A 23,809-nucleotide genomic window follows, 5' to 3' on the forward strand; every position below is an offset into this window, starting at 1 on the left:
CAGTGGCTACAAGCCCTGGGAGCAGGAATCAGGGAACAAGCAAGGGCAGACCCAGGTTTTGTGGGGCCTGAGGCATATACGTTACGGGTGGGGTGAGGTGCTCTCTGCCACACCTGGGGCTCTGGGAAGCAGAACCGATGATGGTGATTATAAAGAGATAATGATTAAACAGGTTCGCAAACGTTGCTTGGTGAATAAACCACCTGCCCCAGTATAGCTGTTCCTTTGTCCCCGCTTGAGATCTGAGATGGGCTGAGGTGGAAGGCAACCAGAGATTCCAGCTGGAAGATTGTTCTGCCCCCTAGTTACCCCTCCTCTTTGTTTTGATTTTGCTTGAAAACAAGATTGAATTATCCTTTTTTCCCCTCTGGGTGTTACAAGTCAGGAAGCCTGTTAAATAAACATGCCTATTAAAGGCACTGATCTGTCCCCAGCATGCAGTTAATTGCAGCTCCAAGGCCACAGATGTAGTGGCTTTCGGATGTGGAGGCTGCCTCTTGGTGCTACTCTACCCTGCCCTGGCCTGCTGCGGTCTCCTTGCCTGGCTCGGGGTAAGTCCCTGTCCCTCTCTGGGATCCAGTCTCCTGTCCCATATAATCAGGGTGACAATACTATGAATTCATAGTCAACCCGTCACAGTGATGAACCCCTTTGGCGCAAGCCCTAAATGACAAGGCAGGACTCATTTTCAGCTGAAAAGCACTAGTATTGCCATATGGGTACTTTAATATAAAACGATCACCTACCACTTTGTAAGCAGCCGATGTCTAAGCCCCCAAGAGCCCACCTCCACTCTGACCTCCCAGCCCCTGCCCTGGGACCCAGCCCCACCCCAAACCTCCCCATGATTCAGCATCTAGAGGAATAATGCCTGGCGAGTGAGGGGGACCCAAGGACTGGCCATAGAAAAATTACAGCCAGGCTCACGTACATTGTCAGTGCTGGATGTTCTGTTAGTTAACATTTTGAATAGCATGCCTGGGCCCCTCCACGGACTCAAGACTTCCCAGTCTTGATATTGTCTCTCTGAGGAGCCTCTCCCACCCTTTGTATCCCAGAGTGGGGCCCAGCTTGTGGAAGAACCTGAGTGCAGCTGGGAATGAAGCCACCTCCCAGCCAGGGACCCGTGATCTGTCTACCCACCCTCCTTTCTGGCAGGTCATCTGGTCCAAAAAGTTGGCTTTGAGAGGACAGAGCAGGCCAGCTGTCCTCCAACCCCATGGAGGACTCTCACCAGACCAGGTAGAGGCCAGGTTCCCTGGTTCCTGCTCCTGAGTCACTTTATACTGCCCCTTCCTCATGAATATTCCCAGACCCCTCTACCCAGGGGCATAGCTGGGAAGGACCACAGAGCTACAGAGACCCTGGAACTGCCTCAGGGGTCACCAGGGTGTGGGGGTCTAGCAAGCTACTCCTCTTTACCTGGCTTGACATTGGCCTTTTGTATAAAATTTCCCCTCAGTGTGTGGACCGTTAGGCCCAGAGGGCACATAGTGAGGCAGGCCTCTGGCCCCCCCCAGCCACCCGAGATGCCACTGCATCTCATGTCCTGTCTCCTCTGTGGTTCCATTGTCCTCATTGTGCAGACACATCACTCTGTTCTGGGGAAGGAATATTCCATGATCTATACATAATCCATATGAACAGATGTACAATGGGAAACACCTTCCTTATTCCAATTTCACCAACCTGCAACTAATGCCTTAATCAGCCTATCTGAAAAGGTTGTTTAAATACCACACCTGACACCAGGTGAACAGTAAATAAGACTGTGGCACTTGTGGGTTCTTATTATGGTTGCTGGTCCAACCCCCTCCTCCCCATGGATTGAAGGACCTGGAGAAGCCCTTTTGCCTCTCTGGGCCTCAGTCTCCCCATCTGTACAATGGTGAGGTTGAAGCTCTAACAGCCCCCTTGTTCCCTGATCTGTCCCTGATTTTATAAGGCCAGGGGCAGGATTAGCCGTCATGGGAATCCTCTCTGCTAGGGGCTGCTCCTCCTGGATGACACACTGAGGCAGATACATGGCAGGATCTTTAGAATCAGATTTGGAGAGGAGAGACTCAACCTGGGTCAGTCACCTCCAGTAGCTTGTGGGGTGCTTAAGAGAGTGGCATTCAAATTCAAACTTTGCAATTCCAGATGTACTACTTACTAGTGAATCATTTTCTCCTCTCAGCCTCAGTGTCCTTAGCTGTCAAAGAAATTGATAACACTTGTCTTCACAGCAGAAGGGCCTGTAGACTCCTAGTTATCCTATGTCTTGTCTTTCCACAGTCACAGAAATGGAAGCCCTCAAAATGACCACCCAAAATAAAAACTACTTTCCCAGCCTCCTTTGCAGGTAGTTGTACCATGTGACTAAGTTCTCGTCAGTGGAATGAAAGTATAAGTGTTTGGGGGCAGCTTCGGGGGCCCTTCCTTTAAGCAGCTGGCATGCATTCTTTGCCTTTTTGTCTTCGTCCCTTCCTCCATCCTGCCGCCTGAAATCTGGATGTGGTAGCTACCATTTTGAACAATGAAGACAATGCTAACTGCTAAGATTGACCAAATCGTGAATTGGAAGGGGCAAATATCCTTGAGGATTCTTTATCACCTTCCTAGACTACTTACCTCTGGGCTTACTTTACTTATTTAGAGAAATCAACTCCCATTTTGCCACTGTTGTTAGAGTTTCTGTCACTCGGAGCGAAACCTAATCCTCACTCACTGCCGTGGGATCTGATGAAACTAGAAGGTTCTCTAACCAAAGCGCCCTCCTGCCTGAAAGTCCTCTGCGCCTTCTCAGGATAACACTGAAACTCCTTAGCATGACACTTAAGACCCTTCGTGATTTGTCCCCTCTACCCCCTCCAGCCTTGGCTCTCTCACTGCTCCCCACCCTGCGCATCATACTGCAGGCACCGGCCAGCAGGAGCTACTCACAGCTCCCCGACACCAAGCCACCACTCACCTCTGGCCTTTAGCACATGCAACTCTGTCTTCCAGAAATGCCCTCTCTCCCCTGGCCCTTTTCAGGTTTCAAGATTCAGCCCAAGTATCACCTCCTCCAGGAAGCCTCCCCAGACCTTCCCAGGCTTTGTTTTGCTCCGTTTCTCGTTTCTCTTTCCTCCACCGCGTGAGAGACGCACACCAGTTTCTGTGTCTGTCTGCCTCCCCAGTCTGTGGGTGGCCTGAGGATGGGGATGGTGTCTGGTTCATCAGTGCACTGCCAGGGCCTCTGTGACAGGGTTGTCAGTAACAGGAGCTGAGTGAGGAGGGATAATGGGTGGCAGATGCTTGCCAATGTGGAAACCGCTGGGCCTGGTGAGGGCTGTGCTGAGGAAATAGTCTTTGAAGCAGAGAGAACTGACTCGAGACAGAGGTGAAAGTCAAGGGCATCCTGAACAGCTGTTCATCCCTGCTGCCCTACTCTGGTCACCTAGGAGCTGGATACTGCTGGATCCAAGATACCCTGGTGCATTCGTTGGCAGATCTGCACTATGTGTCGTTAACGGTGGGGCAGCATTTCAGGATCACTCAATCAGAAAGTGTGTGAAGATACACTTGGCCCCTGCCAACTCTTTGCACTTCAACCGTTGCCTCATTATGGCCCAGAACCAGCAAAGATAACAGGAAGGGAAAGTCAGTTGAATGGGTTTCATAAGTAACATGCATTTGGAGTCCAAAGTTTGTGGTCCAAGGACTCTGCTAACAATGAACATTATTTAGCAGCTTTACTAGAACTTTCTGGGGCCCTGATCACCTAATGGCCCTTTCGTTCATCTCATATCCCCTCCTTTTATAGTGGAGAAGACCAAGGCCAAGAGAGAGGAAGTTGCCCAAGGTCACAGGGAGAGGCTGGCGAAGGGACCAGGAGCCAGGCTCTCACTCCAACCCTCATGCCCTTTGCTCAACCCTTGCCCATTCTGTGATTGCTGTCCAATAATTAACTGTGGATTTAGAAAGACATGGACTCCTTGGAGCCATTCATGAGGGTCATGAAGGGACAGATCCATTACACAGAGTCTTTGAACCAGGAAGATACATCCTGTTGATGTGGTAACATAATCTTTTCTTATTTTTTAAAAACTTTTATTATGAACAAATTTAAATATACACAAAAATAGAGAGAGAGAGAGAGAGAGAGAGAGAGAGAAAGAAAGAGTATAATGAATCCTCTGTGCCCATCAGCAGCCAGCTTAATAATTATCAACGCCTGCTGTTCTTGGTAATATAACTTGGTAACATAACTTTTCCCCAGGAAACTAGAGGAGATACGTGCTCCAACCAGTATGATCTTTTCAAATTGCACACGGGATCGGGATCGTGTTAACTGACCTCCTTCTTCCTCAAAAGTCTAATAGGATCCTCTGCTGTCGAAAAGAAGAGAGAGCAGGGCTCCCACCCTGCCCTAGACAGCCTATCTCTGGACTTCTTTTAAGTGAGGGAAAGATACACTTCCCTTTTCTTTAAGCCACTTTTATTTTGGGTTTCCTCTTACGTCAGTAGTTCACAAGTGTAGCTACATGTTAGAATCAACAGAGGAACTTCAAAACAAAAAATGAAACAACAATAAGAACCAGACAACGCAGTACAGCACTGAGGGAACTCCAATTCAGTTGGTCTGGAGTGTTTCTCAGGCATCAGTGTTGCTAGCCTGGTGCTAGCAGGTGATGCTAACACACAGACACAGTTGAGAACCTCTGTTTAATCATATGTGTCTGAACTGATTCTGGTACATGGCTCAGCTGAAAGGTCATCTTCTCCCAAGAAGTCCCAGGAGAAGGAAATCTGGACTCCCTCTTTGTGCTTCTACAGAGCTGGGTGCTAATCTCTATTAGAGGTATATGGCAGTTTATTTTTATTTTATTTTATTTTTATAAATTTGTTTATTTTATTTATTTATTTTTTGGCTGTGTTGGGTCTTCGTTGCTGCGCACAGGCTCTCTTTAGTTGCGGTGAGCAGGGGCTACTCTTTGTTGTGGTGCGTGGGCTTATTGCGGTGGCTTCTCTTGTTGCAGAGCACGGGCTCTAGAGCGCAGGCTCAGTAGTTGTGGTGCACGGGCTAAGTTGCTCCGCAGCATGTGGGATCTTCCCAGACCAGGGCTCGAGCCCATGTCCCCTGCACTGGCAGGCAGATTCTTAACCACTGCACCACCAGGGAAGCCCTATATGGCAGTTTAGTGCATTCATTTTGTTTGGGTCAGTCTCTCTGCTGTCTCCAGGTGGTACCATGTGTGCCTGGGCCAGGGGTCAGAGTTCTTAACTGGCCTCCAAAATTCTACATGGCCCACGCCTCCAGCCTCTTCCAGAACCATTCACCCCTTTGCGCTTCCCACTTCTGCCCACTTGTCTTTTCCCAGTTCTCTGAATGCATCTTGACCCCTCCCACCTCCAGGCCTGGGCACACGCCTGTCCCTATTACCTGCAATTTAACCTGCCTCTTCATTCAGTTGGGCCCTACTTGTCTTTCAGATCTCATCCTCTATCCTTGCTACTCAGAGCGTGGGCTTGGCACTAGCAGCATTGGCATCACTGGGCAACTTAGACACGCAGAACAGAAGGCATTTATAGTTAAAAGGGTTTAACAAGGTCTCCCAAATATGTAGAATGTAGCTATGATGGGTAATTCTGACTCAAAAATATGATTGGGGTGATGGCAGGAGAAGGGGGTGCTGTTTTTAGAAGAAAGGAATGTTGGGCAGACAAAAGAAATGATGTCCACCATAATTATGGAGTGTCTACACAACAGAATACTGTTGACCACCTGGCCTGCTCCAGCTAGGCCAGAGGCCATAATCCCAAACGCCTACAAGGCCTATAGATTGAGTGAATCAATGTATTAGTTTCCATTTGTTAGCTGTAACAAATTATCACAAATTTAGTAGCTTAAAACAACACAAACTTTATCTTGCAGTTCTGGGGGCTTGGAAGTGTGAAATGAGTGTCACTGGGCAAAATTAAGGTGTTGACAGAGACCCATGTTCCTTCTGGAGACACTAGGGGAGAATTGTTCCCTTTCCTTTCCCAGCCACTTGCATTCTTTGGCTTGTGGCTGCATCACTCCAACCTCTGCTTCCATCATCGTATGTTCTCTGATGTTGACATTCCCGTCTCCCTTTGATGAGGACCCTTGTGATTACACTGGACCCACCCATATGATCCAGGATCATCTCTCTACTTCAGGATCCTTAACTGCAGACGCCCATGTGCTGCCACAACGTCTGTTTCCATCCCAGTGTTATTTGTGTGTTTGTGTGAGAGTCTCGATTCTAGTCGGAACTCAGACACTCATTTGCCTGTCTGACATTGGGCAAGTCCCTCTCCCTTTCTGGATTTCAGTTTCCTCAACCATGAACTGAGGTGCAGAGGGAGGGAACGAACAAGGAAGCCAGGCAGGTGGGAGGAAAACAGTTTGTGGTAAAGACTCAGGGCTGCTTTGGTTTGACAACATTCAGACTTAGTTCATGTTCACAGACTGTAAATTTAGCAGAGTGTAGAGGTTCACGTAGGAGAAAAAGAGGGGGGGAGGTATATTTTGGGTTGCTTTTACATGCATCTTTATTTTTAAACTTCCATTTCTTGCACCTCCCTTGGTGTCTTGACCCCGTCTTCCATCTTCTGTTCAAATGCAGAGAATGGAGGCCCCTGCTATGTTCATTGTAGAATCAATGCCCAGGGAAGCTGGCATGTCTTTTTGTTTGGAATCTGTCTGATCCATTCATTATCTCAGAGCCTGGAATCTTCTCCAGCAACTTCCTAGACATCCAAGGCTTCAAAACCCTGAAAGATAGATATAGCTTCTCTTTCCCCACCAGGCCAGTGTAAACACATCCCTGGGTGACATTCTTTGCTGACAATGACCTGACTATGGCTTGTGTTATCTCATCATTCCCCTTCAATCCTTTCAGTCCAAACACTCACAGTGGCTCCAGGCCCAACTTGCATTCTAGAGGCCTGGATCATTTTTTTGCCAATTAAAAAGCTGAATCTAAAACATTCCTTCTACAGAAATAATCTGTGCATTTTACCCTGAGCCATTGCACATTCATCTATCTCTCCAAACCATAAATGTCAAGCACTGTGGAAGGTTTTAAGTTTTAAAATTTTTGGATGCTTTTACAAATGCCTTGCAACAGGACTACCTTCTGGTGCCAGCCACAGCTTATGAAGTGTCAAGGGTGGGTCTTCTGGATGGACTCTAGATACAGACAAAGCATTCACTTGATAAGTCCCTTTCTGAAAACCACCCATGATGGAGTCATAGAATCCCAAAGACCACTTAGGCTGCTGCTTCCCAAATATAGTTGTGCATCAGAAGCATATGGGGAACTTAAAAAATTCCTGGATCACAACCAACGTCTAATAATTTAGAATCTCTGAAGGTAAGCCCAGGGAGATTATAAAGTTTTGCTTTTTTTTTTTTTTTTTTAATGCTCCCCAGGCAATCCTGATGCACAGCTACATTTGGGAACCACTGGTCTAGTTCAGTCCTTATCTGGTATTCTCCTCTATAGGATTTTGCCAAGTGGTTTTATATCCCTCCTTGTACTCCTCCAGTGATGGGGGACTCACTGCCTTTCAAGGCAGCCCCTCCCACCCATCCTTAGCCAGCTCTGCTTTGTCATGAAGTTCTTCCTCTGACCCCGTTAACTTCCCCTCATGGGTCTGGCTCTGTCTTCTAGGGCCCCACAGACTACGTCTGTTTTTACCCTTTGGAGATTTGGAGGGTGAAATGCTGTCCCTTGAGCTCTGAGGGATGGATACGCCCAGTTCCTTCAGCTGCTCCTCACAGGACGCAGCCTCTCCCAAGGGAGTCACTTCTTGTTTGCTGCTGGCCTCTCACACCTGCCACAGCTTTCCAAGTGGTCTGACCATATGAAGACTGACTGATACTTGCTTTGTCATAGACTCACTGCCTCTATCAATGAGGCCTGTTAATAGTTGACCAAATAATCCTTAAGTTAATCTACCAAGGAGTGCCATGCCAAGTGCCCAAGGGATGCTAGGCTGGCCATGTGCTGTGTGGGAGGCAGAAGGGGTTTTGCAAGGGGCCACATGGTTGCTGGGAAAACATGAACATAGATGTGGCAAGACACAAGATGTAGTGCTTTTAGTGAAGAACCAAATTTTGCCTCAAGGACTGTGAACATCCTAAGGATGACATGGTAACAAAAGATTGCATAGAGATGTAGCTTAAGGAAAGAATCATGTGAATTAGTCAGGTTCAACAGGAAAATGTGAATACTCTAAATATGTGGAGAGGTAAAGAGTTAATACAGACATTGGGTGCTGACAGAATTGCTAGAAGGGCCAGAGGGAGGGAGAATCAGGGAGGACTCGACCTTCAGGACTGATGCCCAGAACGAGATGGATGTGGCCCACCAGCGTTGTTATTCTCTGAGGCCACCTCTGGAGCTATTTAGCTCAAGACACACCCCTGCAGCCATGATTCAAAGAGCAAGGGAACAGGTAGCTGGAGTCAAGGAGCTGCAGTTGCAGTGGCCACCCCACACCCAGGAAGCTGGAGAAGGATGCAGAATATCCTCATGTTTCTGCCATCATGCTAGTGATGACCCAAGGGGGCAGGACAATACCCTCCACCTTCCACATGTGGCAGGGGTACTGCTAATTGGCACCACTGAGTTCACATCTGGAACTCTAGCTGCAAACAAGGCTGGGAAACAGCTTGTAGCTTCCCAACGTCTCCAACCAGAAGGAGGGTGCAGTGTAAGTGAAGTGACTGAGAGATGCAGGTTCTGGATTTAGCTTCCTTTATGGCAACAACAAGATGGAGATAATCTAAATGTCCATCAACAATCCACCCTACCATGGAATTTTACACCACCCCGGAGAGGATGATGTTGTCTTTTAATTAGTGACCTGAGAAAATGTTCATAATAAATTGCTGTTAAAAAAAAAAAAAAAGCAAAATAGAGGTCACCATATGATTTCATTTTTATTAAAAGAATTTTTGAAAAATGCAGAGGAAAAAATACCAGCAAGATGAATGGCAACTTTGGGGTGAAAGGATTGAAAGTAATATGTTTTCTTCTTGTATCCTTTTCTGTGTTTTCCAAGCTTTCTACATTGCACATATACTCTTTATGTCCTTTAAAAAAAAATGCAGCTTTTAGAAACACAAATATAAAATCAACTGGGAAAAAGCAGAGAGAGTGGAAGACAGTCAAATTAGTGAAACAAGGAAAAAACTGAGAGAGAGGGGAGACCCAGAAGGGCTTAAGGAGAAGTTCAAATGATGGTAACCTAACAAGGCGCCTCGTGTTGCGAGAAAGGAAAAATACAATTGGGGTCCAGTCTCCGATTGCTGTGTGACCTGTGAACTCCTACCCATTCGGGCCTTAGGACTCCAGCTCTGAGCGGCGATGCGAGAGGAGAGCGCTGGCGTGTTGCGGGGTACCCCGCGGGGTACGGGGCGCTGGGACGTGGGAAAGGTGGGGCGCTCCCCGCCCCCAGTCCCATCACTCCAGTCCCAGCAGCCCCAACACGCCTGCGCCCGGAGGGAGGAGCTGCCTTAGCAGCGGGGCTGGAAGTCGGCGGCGCGCCAGGCGCAGGCGGAGCCTCATTGGTGGCTGAGCCCCGCCACTGCGCGGAGGCGGGGCCTGCGGCAAGCGCCCAGCTAGAGGCCAGGCGAGACCTGTGAGAATCCGAACCTGCACCGGAGCGCGAGCGCCAGCCTGCTGCAGGTAACTGGCGCCCTTCCCACTCGGCCCCCCCGGGGCAGGCCGCAGCTCCCCTTCCTGCAGTGGAGGCTTCCTCTCTGGGTCTCGGCTTCCCCACGTGGGGGCCGGCCTTTCTGCCCCGGAGGCGTGCACTGTAGGAACCTCTTCACGCTCCCCACCCCTCCTTCCGCACCCGGGTCCCGGGTGGCGCCTTATCGCCCCGTGGACTCACACCGTCGAAACCTTCCCAGTTGCTCGGCCTCATCGCTCCCGCCCACCGGGCCTACTGGGCCCCTGACTGGTAGCCGAGAGGCCAGGACACGCACTCCCTCCCCGCAGAAAGGGTGAGGTGGGAGCCACCCGGTCCTCGATGACCCAGAAGGTCCGGTCCTTGGCACATTGGGCGCTAATAGTGGGAACTGTAAGAAATTGTCCGTAGTACGGAAGAAACACAAAGCTAGGGCTGTGGGAATCCAGCCTGAGGCTCCTATTCTTAATTGCTGTGAGTCCTCAGTGGGTCCCAGAACCTCTCTGATCCCCAGCTTTCTTCCACAATGAGGGTCATCAGGGCTGCTGGAAGCCTTGGTGAGTTAACTACTGAGAAGGTGGCCTAGAAACTGCAAAGCATGGTGTGCTTTGAGCAGTCCTCTTCCCATATGCAGGTGGAGGCCCAATGCACACCCCACGTAGGCCTCTAGAGTAGAAACAGCCTTGGCTGGGCATGAAAGCAGGCTTGCCAGCCTTGGTCTGTGACCACCCCTCCTGCCTGTTGAACCCTTGCACCACCACCCCATGGATTAGTGACCCCGCATCCCCCTTATCCTGACCTCCCCTGGGACCCCTCCTTCCTCAGACCCAGGCCTGTTGGACCCAAGGCTGCTTCTGTCCCAGCATGGGGCAGAGTCCTGAGCAGAGTGGACCTGTGTGCACCCCTGACAGTTCTGCTGGCTCAACTTCTTCCCAAGGGATGGCTTCCTGGGCAGCACTGATTTGCGTGGGGCCAGGGACCTGGCTGGGGTCTTGTTTTCCTGGATGAGTTCTCTGCTCCTTTCCCTCCCCAGTGGCAGAGGGTGTGTGTGCTGGGGTAGGGCAGGTGCAATCCCTTTTGGGGGCTGGTGGGGTAAGGCTCAAGAGAGACAGCAGGAGTGGAGGGATTGATGTCCTAGCTGGAGAGTAACTGCTTTAATGAATCTAGGAAATGTATATACCATTTAAATTACATTGAATAAATTATATAGACTGTTTAAATGTTATAGTTGTTTTAATAAAGTCTACACTGTTTTCAGAGTTCTAGGCAAGAGTAAACAGAGCCTTCTTTCCAGCTGCCGGACTCACTGCACTCCTGGGAAAGCTGAAGCCAATCCCCCAGGGGGACTGAGTTGGGCTGGTTTCTGAGGGTGCCGCCAGCTCCGATGACCTGGGTGGGCGTGCCAGGCTTTTATACGCACGACCCCATTCAGCATTCAACAACTCTGGCTCTGAGTCCCTTGGGTTTTTACTCTACCCGTAGGTCAGTTAAACAGCCTTAGTAAACAGCCTTTGTGGATACTTTGATGTTTCCTCTGTCTGTCATTTAATAACTACCCACTGAGCAGCTACTCTGTAGCCAACGTAATTCTAGGTATCAGGGACATAGCAATGAATGAAACAGGAAAAAAAGTCCCTGCCCTCATGGAGCCCATTTTGTTGGGGAGAGGCAGACAATAAACATAGAAGCATGTACATATACTATTTGGTATGTCAGATGGGGGAAGATAGAGCACAGTATGGGGGAGAGAGAGTCCTGGGGCTGAGGAAAGTTGCAGTTTTATAAAGGGTGCTCAGGGAAGGCCTTACTAAGAAGGTGACATTTGAGAGAAGACCCAGAAGAGGTGAAGGAGTGAGCAAGAGGCTAGATCGGACATGACAGAATTGAACCAGAGAGTTCTTCAGGGCTTCTGTAGCCCTTATGATCCATGTTTTCAGAGGTGACACCCCTTTATGCTAGAATCTTGGAACATCTGAGCTGATGGGCCTTTGGGGGACCCCTGCTTCCCTCTCCGTGTTCACCCTGGCTCCTGTCCCTCTCCAGAGTACTCAGCATGCTGTGCTTCCTGGTGCCCCGGCTCTCTTGCCTGCGCCGTCTGGCCACCCCGTACTCCTCCACAGCAGCCCTCCCCAGCCCCATCCTGAGCCCAGACATCCGCTACAACCAGCTGTTCATCAACAATGAGTGGCAAGATGCGGTCAGCAAGAAGACCTTCCCAACAGTCAACCCTGCCACGGCGGAGGTCATCGGCCACGTGGCTGAAGGGGACCGGGCTGACGTGGATCGGGCGGTGAAAGCAGCCCGGGAGGCCTTCCAACTGGGGTCTCCATGGCGCCGGATGGATGCCTCAGAGCGGGGCCGGCTGCTGAACCGCCTGGCTGACCTAGTGGAGCGGGATCGTGTCTACTTGGCCTCACTGGAGACCCTGGACAATGGGAAGCCTTTCCAGGAGTCTTATTTCTTGGACCTGGATGAGGTCATCAAGGTATACCGGTACTTTGCGGGCTGGGCTGACAAGTGGCATGGCAAGACCATCCCCATGGATGGCGAGCATTTCTGCTTCACCCGGCACGAGCCTGTTGGCGTCTGTGGCCAGATAATCCCGTGGAACTTCCCCTTGGTCATGCAGGGCTGGAAGCTGGCCCCGGCACTTGCCACGGGCAACACTGTGGTCATGAAGGTGGCAGAGCAGACCCCCCTTTCTGCCCTGTACTTGGCCTCCCTCGTCAAAGAGGCGGGCTTTCCCCCTGGGGTGGTAAACATCGTCACAGGCTATGGCCCCACAGCAGGAGCAGCCATTGCCCATCACATGGATATCGACAAAGTTGCCTTCACTGGCTCCACCGAGGTGGGCCACCTGATCCAGAAGGCGGCCGGCGATTCCAACCTCAAGAGAGTCACCCTGGAGCTGGGTGGGAAGAGCCCGAGCATTGTGTTGGCCGATGCCGACATGGACCACGCCGTGGAGCAGTGCCATGAAGCCCTGTTCTTCAACATGGGTCAGTGCTGCTGTGCCGGTTCCCGGACCTTCGTTGAAGAATCCATCTATGATGAGTTTCTCGAGAGAACTGTGGAAAAAGCTAAGCAGAGGAAAGTTGGGAACCCCTTTGAGCTGGACACCCAGCAGGGACCCCAGGTGGACAAGGAACAGTTTGAACGAATCCTGGGCTACATCCAGCTTGGCCAGAAGGAGGGGGCAAAACTTCTGTGCGGTGGGGAGCGTTTTGGAGAGCGAGGCTTCTTCATCAAGCCCACGGTGTTTGGTGGTGTGCAGGATGACATGAGGATTGCCAAGGAGGAGATCTTCGGGCCTGTGCAGCCTCTGTTCAAGTTCAGGAAGGTGGAGGAGGTGATTGAGAGGGCCAACAACACCAGGTATGGCTTGGCCGCTGCTGTGTTCACCCAGGACCTGGACAAAGCCATGTACTTCACACAGGCACTCCAAGCTGGGACGGTGTGGGTAAACACCTACAACATTGTCACCTGCCACACGCCATTTGGAGGCTTTAAGGAATCTGGCAATGGGAGGGAGCTGGGGGAGGATGGGCTTAAGGCCTACACAGAGGTGAAGACAGTCACCCTCAAGGTTCCTCAGAAGAACTCGTAAGAACGGCTGCCAGGGAGCGCCAACTCTAGTCCCAGGATGCCAATACCACCTACCAGTGGTTGCCAAACAGTTTTTTAGCCACGGACTCCCTTTATTTGTTCCAGATGAACACTTAGAGGGAACCTCAACAAATAAAGCAATTAAAATGAGAGCTGCTCTAGTTAAAGCAGGGATGGGGGCTGGGCTCAGCCCCCACCTGCACTCCAGCCCCCTTGGTGGCCCTGTCTTACTTCCATGAAACCTTAGGAGTTGCATGAAACCTTAGGAGTCTCTGAAAGACAGATTAAGAAACACTGATCCAGACCATGGCTCTCAGTTCTTCTTACTGATCCAAGGACTTCCCGGTAGATTAACTGATGTCTTAGTGGGTAGACTCATCTCAGACATGGGATTGGAAGGCATTAGGAGTTTTAAGCTAGACCCCATAATCTTGGCCCCATTCTTCAGTGACGTACCCTAAAAATCAAGGCTGCTTTTCTTTTTCTAAGTACCAGTTGCTGACTGGTTTGATTGCTTGCATTGCTTCATTTTGCTACTGATTGTCCTTAATTTGAGGGAAGGGGTAGACAGAAAATGCATTTATATAACCATTCACTTAAGCTCAAACAGGGGCTTCCCTGGTGGCGCTGTGGTTGAGAGTCTGCCTGCTGATGCAGGGGACACGGGTTCAAGCCCTGGTCTGGGAAGATCCCACATGCTGTGGAGCAACTAAGCCCGTGAGCCACAGCTACTGAGCCTGCGCGTCTGGAGCCTGTGCTCCGCAACAAGAGAGGCCGCAATAGTGAGAGGCCTGTGCACTGCGATGAAGAGTGGCCCCAGCTTGCCGCAACTAGAGAAAGCCCTCGCACAGAAACGAAGACCCAACACAGCCATAAATAAATTAATTAATTAAAAAAATAAAATAAAATAAAAAAAAGCTCAAACAGCTCTAATGTCCATCAACTAATGAGTGGATAAACAAAATGTTTCTATGGAATATTTCTTATACTGTTCAGCCTTAAAAAGGAAAGAAGTACTGACACATGCTACAATGTGGGTGAACCTTGAAAGCATTATGCTAAGTGAAAGAAACCAGACGTAGAAGGCCACATATTGTATGATTCCATTTATACGAAATATCCAGAATAAGCAAGTCCATAGAGACAGAAAGTATACTAGTGGTTGCCAGGGGCTGGGGGAGGAGGGAATGGGGAATAGCTGCTAATGGCTATAGGATTTCTTTTGGGGAGGTTTTGAAATGTTCTGGAGTTAGTGTTGATAGTTGTACAACTTTGTGAATATACCAAAACACACTGAATTACATACTTTAAAAGGGTGAATTTTATGATATGTGAATTAATTTCAGTTAAACTCACACATTCTGTTTGCAAATCAATTTTGTATCAATATTCTTTTGCTGCTGAACATTTTACAGAGTCTTGGGGATGGAAGGGACCCCGATAGTCAGAAGTCCCCTCCATAATATTTCTAGTTTTGATTTTGTTTTCTCTCACCTGAGTGACAAAGTGCAACTTTAAGACCCACAGAGAAAAGTGCTAGGTCCCGCCTAGAACCAGTTTATTTCAGCTCTCATTTCAAGGCTTCTGCTGGCATTGTCCCTCCAACCCTCACCAATACACACCAGCCCTCAAGCCAAGCTCAGCGTCAGGGCCATCCTGACACACTAGGGTTTGGGGAGTTTCAGACCTGGGAGTTCAGTCTGTTTGTTGTCAGCCTCACAGCTCCATTCCACAGCTGATGGGAGTGAGACCAGGTCAGCCAGACCCCGATTCAGAAACAGAATGCTGATCCTCTCTCTCCTTGTCTTCCATCTTTCTAGACCATGCTGCTCATGACTCACCATACTTTTAGGTCCACTCAGCCTTGTGAATGCACCCCCCCCACCCCGTCATCTCTTTAACACCCCATTATCTCACCTAGGCATTGAAACGATTTTGTTCAGTATCTTACCTTGGAGTTGGCCTGAAACTACTTCCTGAGGACTCAGGGTCTGTTTGGTCCCTTCATCTCGCCTTCCTAGGATCTCCTTTCTACACCATTTGTCTAAGGCTGGGGTGACCCTGACTGCCCCCCAAAGTGCACATTTTACCTAGTTTTCTTGGAGGCTATTGGCACTTTCCACCATGGCGAAAGTTTCTCGTGAAGTAGGGAAATGAGTGAGTGGGTGGATGTGTCAGTGGGGCCTCTAATGATTAACATGCAACATCTCAATGTTTTAACAAATTCATTCCTCATTTGCTTCTCAATACTTCTAAACCAGACTTCCCTGGTGGCGCAGCAGTTAAGAATCCGCCTGCCAATGCAAGGGACATGGGTTCGAGCCCTGGTCCGGGAAGATCCCACATGCCGCGGAGCAACAAAGCCCGTGCACCAGAGCTACTGAGCCTACACTCTAGAGCCCACGAGCCACAACTGCTGAGCCCGTGTGCCACAACTACTGAGCCTGTGCTCTAGGGCCCACGTGCTGCAACTACTGAGCCCGCGAGCCACAACTACTGAGCCTGTGTGCCACAACTACTGAAGTCCGCATGCCTAGAGCCTGTGCTCCACAACAAGAGAAGCCACCGCAATGAGAAGCCTGTGCGTCGCAATGAAGAGTAGCCCCCGCTCGCCACAACTAGAGAAAGCCCACGCACAGCAACCAAGACCCAACACAGCCAAAAGTAAATAAGTAAAAAATAAGTAAATTTTAAAAAAAATTTCTAAACCAAAGAGGAGTTTTGTAGAGGGTGTCCCAGTATGGGGTGGGACTGGAAAAGGAAAATCTTCTAGGTCCCTCATTTCAGTCCCTAAGATTCTGAGACTGAGGAGTCAAATAGGTCAGATTCCCAATCAGCTCAGCCCCCAAAATCCCTCTGTTCTCATCACCATTGCTCTGAATGCGGGGAAGTGTGAGCAGGGAGGCTGAACCGGGCATATCATTAGTGAGTGTGGACACTGCCTGCATGATGACTTCACTTGGTCATAGACGTTGCAATTCCGGGGCATCCACCCATTCGACAAACTTATACCAAGCACTTAGTTTGTCAGTCTCTATGCCGTACATGCCTTTGAAGTCTCACAATAATCCTGTCAAGTAGGCAGTGGGGTTACCCTTTTTTTCAGAGGAGGAAAGAGAAGCTGAGAGGTTTCGTATGCAGCTCATTTGGAGTAATTTTCCCATGTGCCTACACTATGGGCCAGGAGGAAGGTGTGATACTGTGATTTATAATGAGACATATATATTTGGTCTTCATGCATTTCTGGCACAGCTCCTAAAACCCTTGGAATTTCCTAAGTGATAAAGGTGTTTTTTGTTATGTTAATGAAGTGACTTTTGGGCCTTGTCCGTCAGAAGCACAGGTAACAGCCTGGACTTGTGACTGGCCTCTGAAGCGGGGGTGGGGGGGTGTCGGGACGACGACGACGACGACGGACGGACGACAACAGTCTAGTAAGACTGACCCCTAAATGGGATTTGACACTGTCTCTGGGTAGTGTCAGAATTGAGTTGAATTCTACTACCTGCTTGTTGGTATGGAGGAACCCCCTTCTGAGCAGCACACACTTTGGAATTGGGTCCAGGAGACAGGGGAGGGGGAGGCAAACTAAGAGCACATATAATCAAACCCTGAAGCCTGGAGAGCCCACAGCAATGCCAAACAATCCCAAACACCCAGCCTCTTTGCTGGAGCCGTCAGGCTGCTGCTCCATCACCCAGATGCCAGGCCACTTAAGAACTTCAGTTTGGGTTGGCTGTATTCTGGGTGTGAGGCTGCCCTCTGGTGGCCACTTTGTTAATTAATTTGAAGGCTAAGGTGCTGGCTCTAGGCAAGTTGTAGGGAAACAGAATTGAATGAGGCTGTCCCTGTCCTGCAGGGGCTCATGGTCTGGCAGGGGGATAATTACAGACCAAGGTGAAAAGTGCTGTGATAAGTAGAAGTACAGAGACTGTAAGCTCACAGAAAGAAATAATATTAAGCACCCACCATGTTTGTAAGGCACCTACAATAATGTTTGTTATATCATTTAATGCTTCTGATTACCCTCAAGGCACTTATTATTATCTTTCCGTGCTTGATAAATAAACATGGAAGCCCAGCCATGTTCAGCTAGTAAGTGGAGCCAGGACTCAAATTCAGGTCTTCTGACTCTGTCTTCTGCACCCAGCTCAGCCCAAGGGAAAGGCCCAATGGCGGGAGCATGGGATTCTGCAGCATGAAAAGGAGGTAATCTGGCACAGGGATGCAGGAAGGGTATTCCTGGGAGAGGAAAGGGCACGGAGTCTGTGAGAAAGCACGGAGGGTGCAAGGAATGGTGTGAGGAAGGGAGAGACCTGGGAGGAGGCAGGGACTGGATGGGGCAGGGCCCTTACCCCTTCGAGGAAGGCCGCGTGTTGTCCAGCCACGAGGGTTTCAAGGGAAAGTGATTGGGTCATATTTTGGTTCCTAAAGCTGGCTCTGCTTCAATGTGCAGGATAGGTTGAGGGGTCAGCTTGGTGTGAGAGCCCACTCGGGACACTGCTGCCTATGCCAGGGATGCTGACCTGAACCAGGTGTGAGGATGGGCGGGAGATCCTGGGAGCCAAGAGGTGGGCTTTGGGGTGTGGTGAGAGACTGCTTGCAAAAGGAGAGTGAAAGTTAGGGTGACCCTGAATTCCTTGCTGGGACAACAAAGTGGGTGGTCGTGCCCCCACTGGGAAAGGGAGCCTAGCTGGAGGAGCAGGTTTGGGGACAAGGTAGTGAGTTTATTTATTTATTTGAGTGCTGGCTCTGTGCTGGGCAGTATTGTTGGTGCTGACGATACAGCAGGGAACTAAAGTCCTGCACATCCTCCCCATCAGGGGGAGGCTGACCATAAGCAAAATAAATGAAATATTTAGTCTGTCAGATGGTTAAGGTTATTAGGGAGAAGGGTCCTGCTGGGAAGGGGAATAGGGAATATGGGTGGGGTGGGGTAGGAATTGTTATCTTCAATAAGTGACAGACCATCTGAAGAGGTCCATCACTTAACAAAGGTCTCACTGAAGAGATGACAAAGGACTGAAAGAGGTGTGGATATGGCAGGTGCAAAGGTCTGGAGGCTGAAGCACACCTGAGGTGTCCAGGGAGCTGGATGGAGCAAGCACTGGGGAGAGACAAGGACAGAGAAAAGGCAGGGCTGGGGGAGGGGCAGATGGTGAGAGCTTTGAAGGTCACTGTGCTGACTGGGGCCTTTACTCTGAACCGTGAAGGAACCAGAAGGGGAACAGGGCTGTAATGTGATCTGACATGTTTTAAAAGGATCACTGGGTCTGCTGTGTTTTCAGCAGATTGCAGGGAGGGCAAGGATAGCTTGATCTTGATGATGCTGACATCAAGGGGCGGGTGGAGGATGAGAATTCTGTGAAAGGCAATAAGGAAAAGCAGGAGAACCTGGGAGAGAGGAGTCAAGAAGCCAAGGAAGGTGGGAACGGGAGGGAGCCACAGGTGGAATCAAGTGTTTCCAAGAGATCAAGTAAGAGGAGGCTGAAGCCATGGGGCTCCCTGGAGACCTTGGTAAGGGCAGGTTGTGTGAATGGGTGGGGGCGGAAGCCAGACTGCTGTGTGTTGAGAGCACCACTTAATTCCCCCAAGCCCCAGTGATCTGTACATTAATCCTAAATTGGAAGACCTTGGAAGGAAAGCAGGAAGGCACATTGTGAGGGCCTTTGAGAGCCCCTAGCCTCCCCATTCACTTAAGTAGAGTGGACCGAGTGACCGTCCAAGGCCAAGGAACTCAGTGGGGTCAGAGCGTGGCCTGGATTACAGGTCTCTTGCCCCCAAACAAATGCTCTTCCCACGTGTATCAGGGTAACATTAGCTGCCACAACAAATAAACCCCCAAGTTTTCAGGGTTCAACACAACAGTGCCTTATTTCTTGCTTATTAGATAATAATCTAATGCAGGTGTGGTCAATCAGCACTTGTGCTCCGTGTGGAGATTCAGAAACACAGGTTCCTTCCATCTTGTGGCTCCACTGTCTACAGTACTTCTTGACCATTTTTATGTTACGTATTCCTTTGAGACGCTAGTGAAAGCTAATTTTTTTCACCAGAAATACACACATGCACATCCACACAAAATCTGGCACACTTTCAAGGGGCTCATAGACCCCATGCAGTCATCTATAGAATTCCTATGAGTCCACAGGCCCAGGTGAAAACCTGCTGCATGGGGCCTTAGAGACCTCATGTCCCCTGTTAGATGGGGAAGAAAGCACAGAAAAGGCACAGCTACTTCTTAAGGCCCTGGCATTGGCGTGGAATGCACTGCTTCCATGCCCAGCCGTTGGCAAAAACCATCTGACCCAGCTGAGGTGCAGAAGGAAGCGGAAACGTAGTTATGGGGACACTTCCATGTTGTCCTCAAGTTTTGGAGGACAGCTCGCTCTGGCACACAGAAGCACCTCTTTGCAGTTGTGCACAATGGTTAGAGTGTGTCTTACAAAGATGCTTTTAAAGCTTAATCCTCTTGTGGGCTGTTCACTCCTACCTTCCAGCCTTACTCAATGCTGTTTCTTTCTCCTTCCTTCTTTCCTCTCCAAATTCAGCCCGTTGTCTTGGAGCCTTGTTGGGGACCTACCTCCTCCAGGACGCTTTCTCTGACCATCTCAATCAAGTCATCTCTGGCCCCTTTGAGCTCATAGCACCCACCCTTCCTTTAGTCTTGCCTTGTGGAAGCTCTTGTTCGTTATCACAGGTCTGATTTTCTGTCCCACTAGGCTGTGTTTCCCGCAGACCCCCAGCATGTCTGATCTGACTCCCTGTGTCCTTGCCACTCAGCTCACAGCCCTCAGTATCCCCTAGAGAGTGCATGTCCGTTCATGCATGGGATCCTCAGGGCAGCAGGACAGGGCAGTGATGCTGACCTGCCTGGACTGATGAGGAAATGAAGGCTCCTAGAGTAGAGGCAAGTGCCCCAGACCCACAGACCATGGCAGGGTTTGACCTTGGTTCCGGGTCTTTCAACTCCAAATCTAATGCCTACTCTATCCCAGGGATGACTGCAGCACCTTCAGTAGCAGAGACAGGTCCAGCTCTCTGCACCAGGGCTGCTACTCCGGGGGCTGTGAGCAACAGTAGATCCCTCAGCACCGAGCAGTGCCTGCCGCCCAGTAGGTGCTCTGTAGATGTGTGTGGTGGGTGGATTTACCAATGGAGATGAGAAAAGCTTCTGCTCCCTGCCTCCCATCCCCTAGCATTAATGATTTTTACTCTTCCCCTGACCTCCAACCACTCCCTAATATCATGGGGGAGATTTAGGATAACAAAGAGACAGCCATAGTGAAAGGAGACACAGGTGCAGTCAATGCTGAACTCAGAGGCAGTCATGACTGTAAAAAAGTTCAGGCTCCAGGAGAGAGGTGTCAGCTTGAGCTGAGCGTGGGCAAGTGTATCCACTTCTGCCCTGGATGATGGGCTCCCTACGCTCTGAATTCATTATTCAGCTGCAGACACCAGGGCACTTTAGTTTCCCTTAATTAATTAAAATATCACATAATAATCATTCTCTGATTTAATGTTCAAGAGGCTCTGGCGAAGGCTGGGGATGAGGAAATTTATTATAGGAGACTGTTCACTGTCAACTGGTTTGCTCGTTCTTATTAATCTTGCCTGCGTCGTCCACCTCTGGAGGAACGGAGAGGGCAATGTTTTTTAAAGACATGGGATTAATTTCACCCTAAAACTTGAAGAAAAAAATCCATTTTGACTAAAAACTACCCTTTCTTGTTTAAGGTGGAAAGTGGATACCTTTGGGATTGAACACTAGCTTTTGGATTATCTTCCTCAAGCCTAGTTATAACCCAGTTGACAACAGAAGACTGAGATTCAGGCCCACCTCTTATAGCATCAAGTCCAACCTCTTCTGATGGCAGTTAGGGGTGTGGCCCAAAACTACCCCATTACCTGCCACTAGAGCTCTCAGCCACAACTGGTCACTACTCCGCATGCACAAACTACACTGCACTTCTCCACCCCTGCTCCTTTTACGTGCTACTTCCCTAGCCTGGAATCTCCCACATCACTTCAATCCCCAGCTCAGATGGCTCTCCTCTTCCAGGAAGTCTTCCTTGATCTCCCCCTACTCTGATCACAAAGCAGACACCTTGTGCTGTGTGGCAGGATGGCAACCTTGTCCCACTCATCCCCACCCAAGTCTCACCTGAGTGCAGGGCCCAGGTCCCACATACCTTCATATTGCCAGTGTCTGCACCCTCTGGCCTCTGGAGAATGCTATTCCATGTGCATGTGGGGTAACAGAGGGCAGATCTAAGTGAATGAATTAAATAGTAGAATGCTTATACAGTGGGAGACACCAGCTCAGAGGGAGTCAGAAGGATCAGGCTGGCAGTAGATGATTAGTTAGGGCTGGTGAAAAATTGCAAGCGGGGTGACCAGGTACGACAGTAACCACAGCTCAGGTGTGAGAGGTAAGGACAATTCGGATGACAGTAGTTGATGTGGGCAAGCAAAAGAAGGGCAAGGTGCATAAGGGATGATGGAGAGGTATCAGTAGGACCTGGACCCACCTACAGCAGCGTTCCAAGGACAGAGACCACAAAGACTGTCCCGAAAAACATTTATTTTCAGAGTGCAGGGGTCCTGTGACATCATCACATCTATGAAAATAGGGTAGAAAACATAGGCTCTGAGGGCATCATGTTTCCAAATGATAAAAGCCACAGCACACATTCGCTTAGCCTCTGAGAGGCCTCGGGGCTCTCCCAGTTGAAAAGCCATTAGGTTGGAACAATCATGCTAACCTGCCTTTTTGGTTTTGGTGAAAACTTCAGACAGTGTAACATTTATTATCATTATTTTTTGTACATCATTACGATGCTACACCCAGCCTCCTGCAGGCTTGATGCTCAGCCGTGTCACCCCAGGGCTCCACCTACCCTGCTCTTTGGGTCCACATCCAGCTCTCCAGATTTGACTGGGCAAGTTTGAGGTGATTCAACTGATTTTGCTGAATGTGCTTATTAGCAGATGCGTGATGTTATACTGCCTTCTCTACAGTTCCCTATTCCTCTGACATGGTTTCACTAAGTCTCCTCCCAAGCCATCTCCCAACCACTCAAATCACAGAGGAATTAACTGCAGACTTGGATACGGAAATCACTGCCGTGGGGTCTGGGGGAGCCTAGTAGGACGGGGACGCGAGCAGATCCCCTGGAAGGCCCAACCTCCAGCAGACAAGGACAGCTTCCCTTTTGATCAGGTTCAATTTTGACTTTATTTGAAGAAGGGGTTCCAATGTTTTTAAAGTTTGAAAACCACCCATCTAGTTTCGTTCCCTTATTCAAATGAGGAATCGAGGTCCAGAAAGTGAAGGGGACTTTCTCAGGGTCACCCAGAAAGATAGGGGTGAATTCCCAAATGGACCTCATGTTTCTGGATTCCTGGGTCACCCTCCTGCTATGTACGTCAGGGTGATGCCACCCCAGCATTTCAGATGTGGAACAGCCAGGCTTAAAGGCAGAAAATGCAATTCCAGAAAGGACTCCAAAATGCAACGCCCAGTGTGAGTGGCTTGAGAGTGAGGTGGACCTTAAGGAGAATCCCTGAAACGTGTAGAAATGGCAGCTCTTCCTTTCCATAGTTACGAGATTTTTCTGAGAAGCAGCACCATGGAGTGGAAAGGGTGCCAAAGAGGACCAGATGCCCTCAACTCCTGTCCTTCTCAGAGGCTTTCAGGCCTCAGGCAAGCGCTTTACTCTCGGAGCTTGGTTTTCTTCATCGGTAAAGGGGGAGGGACATTAATGCTTATCCTGCCTGCCGTCCCAGAGATGGGAAGTGACCACAGACAGGACAGTGTTTCTTGAAATTTAACAACTATCCATATGTGAGATCCCAATTCTGATTTTAAAAAATTTTAGTCACCTAGGGGGTCTATTTTTTTAGGCCAGATATTAAATATTCTCCTTTTTTCTTTCTTGATTAAAAGAAAAGAAAGAAAGCTTTATTTCTGGTTAAGGTCAAAACATCTCTAAGTAAAATGTATTCTACTACACTCTAATTCCACAGCCCAGAGAGAGCAGTTAACCCCATTTTTACAATTTGATGTCCAAAAGCCAGGTCTCCACTGCCAGCTTGGTTAGAGAATGCTGGGCTTGTTAATAAGTGGACATCTTGGTCCCCAGATGCCCAGCCAAGGGGCCCCTGAGTCTGGTTAAGTGTTCCATCTAGGACTAAGTCTCTTTAAAATGGGAAAGCAGCAGGAATAACAGCTGTCCACACCTTCATATGAAGCAATGGCATTTGTTTTTGAGGGAATATTATTTTTAAAAGAATGCTAAGACAACACTTCCCATATTTTTTCTGTAGGACCATCTTACTCCAGAATGGCAGTGTTTGAAGGGACATGGGTAACATCCAGTCCAAATACCACATTCACAGCTGAAGAGAACAAGGCTCAGAGAGGGAGGGACCTACCCAGTTCACACAGCAAAGTTAGAGAGGTCAGGCAGAGGACAGCAGGACCCTCCCCCCTCTTCCTACAACACAT

At 49.4% G+C, this 23,809-nt stretch overlaps 1 protein-coding gene across 1 annotated transcript; it reads left to right on the forward strand.

The window, feature by feature from the left end:
- Positions 1-9,639: 9,639 nt before the first annotated feature.
- Positions 9,640-13,958, forward strand: ALDH1B1 (aldehyde dehydrogenase 1 family member B1). Its single transcript, XM_029203203.1, has 2 exons — positions 9,640-9,689; positions 11,737-13,958. The coding sequence occupies exon 2, from the start codon at positions 11,747-11,749 to the stop codon at positions 13,298-13,300; it is 1,554 nt and encodes a 517-aa protein (XP_029059036.1). The 5' UTR covers positions 9,640-9,689; positions 11,737-11,746; the 3' UTR covers positions 13,301-13,958.
- The last annotated feature ends 9,851 nt before the right edge of the window (positions 13,959-23,809 follow it).

The sequence above is a fragment of the Monodon monoceros genome, unplaced genomic scaffold, assembly GCF_005190385.1.
Source record: "Monodon monoceros isolate NGI ecotype Baffin Bay Population unplaced genomic scaffold, NGI_Narwhal_1 Super_Scaffold_5, whole genome shotgun sequence".
NCBI classification, from domain to species: Eukaryota; Metazoa; Chordata; class Mammalia; order Artiodactyla; family Monodontidae; genus Monodon; species Monodon monoceros.

Bases quoted from the DNA above. Each gene is read 5' to 3' on its own strand.
- ALDH1B1 (XM_029203203.1), top strand. From the start codon at position 11,747: ATGCTGTGCTTCCTGGTGCCCCGGCTCTCTTGCCTGCGCCGTCTGGCC.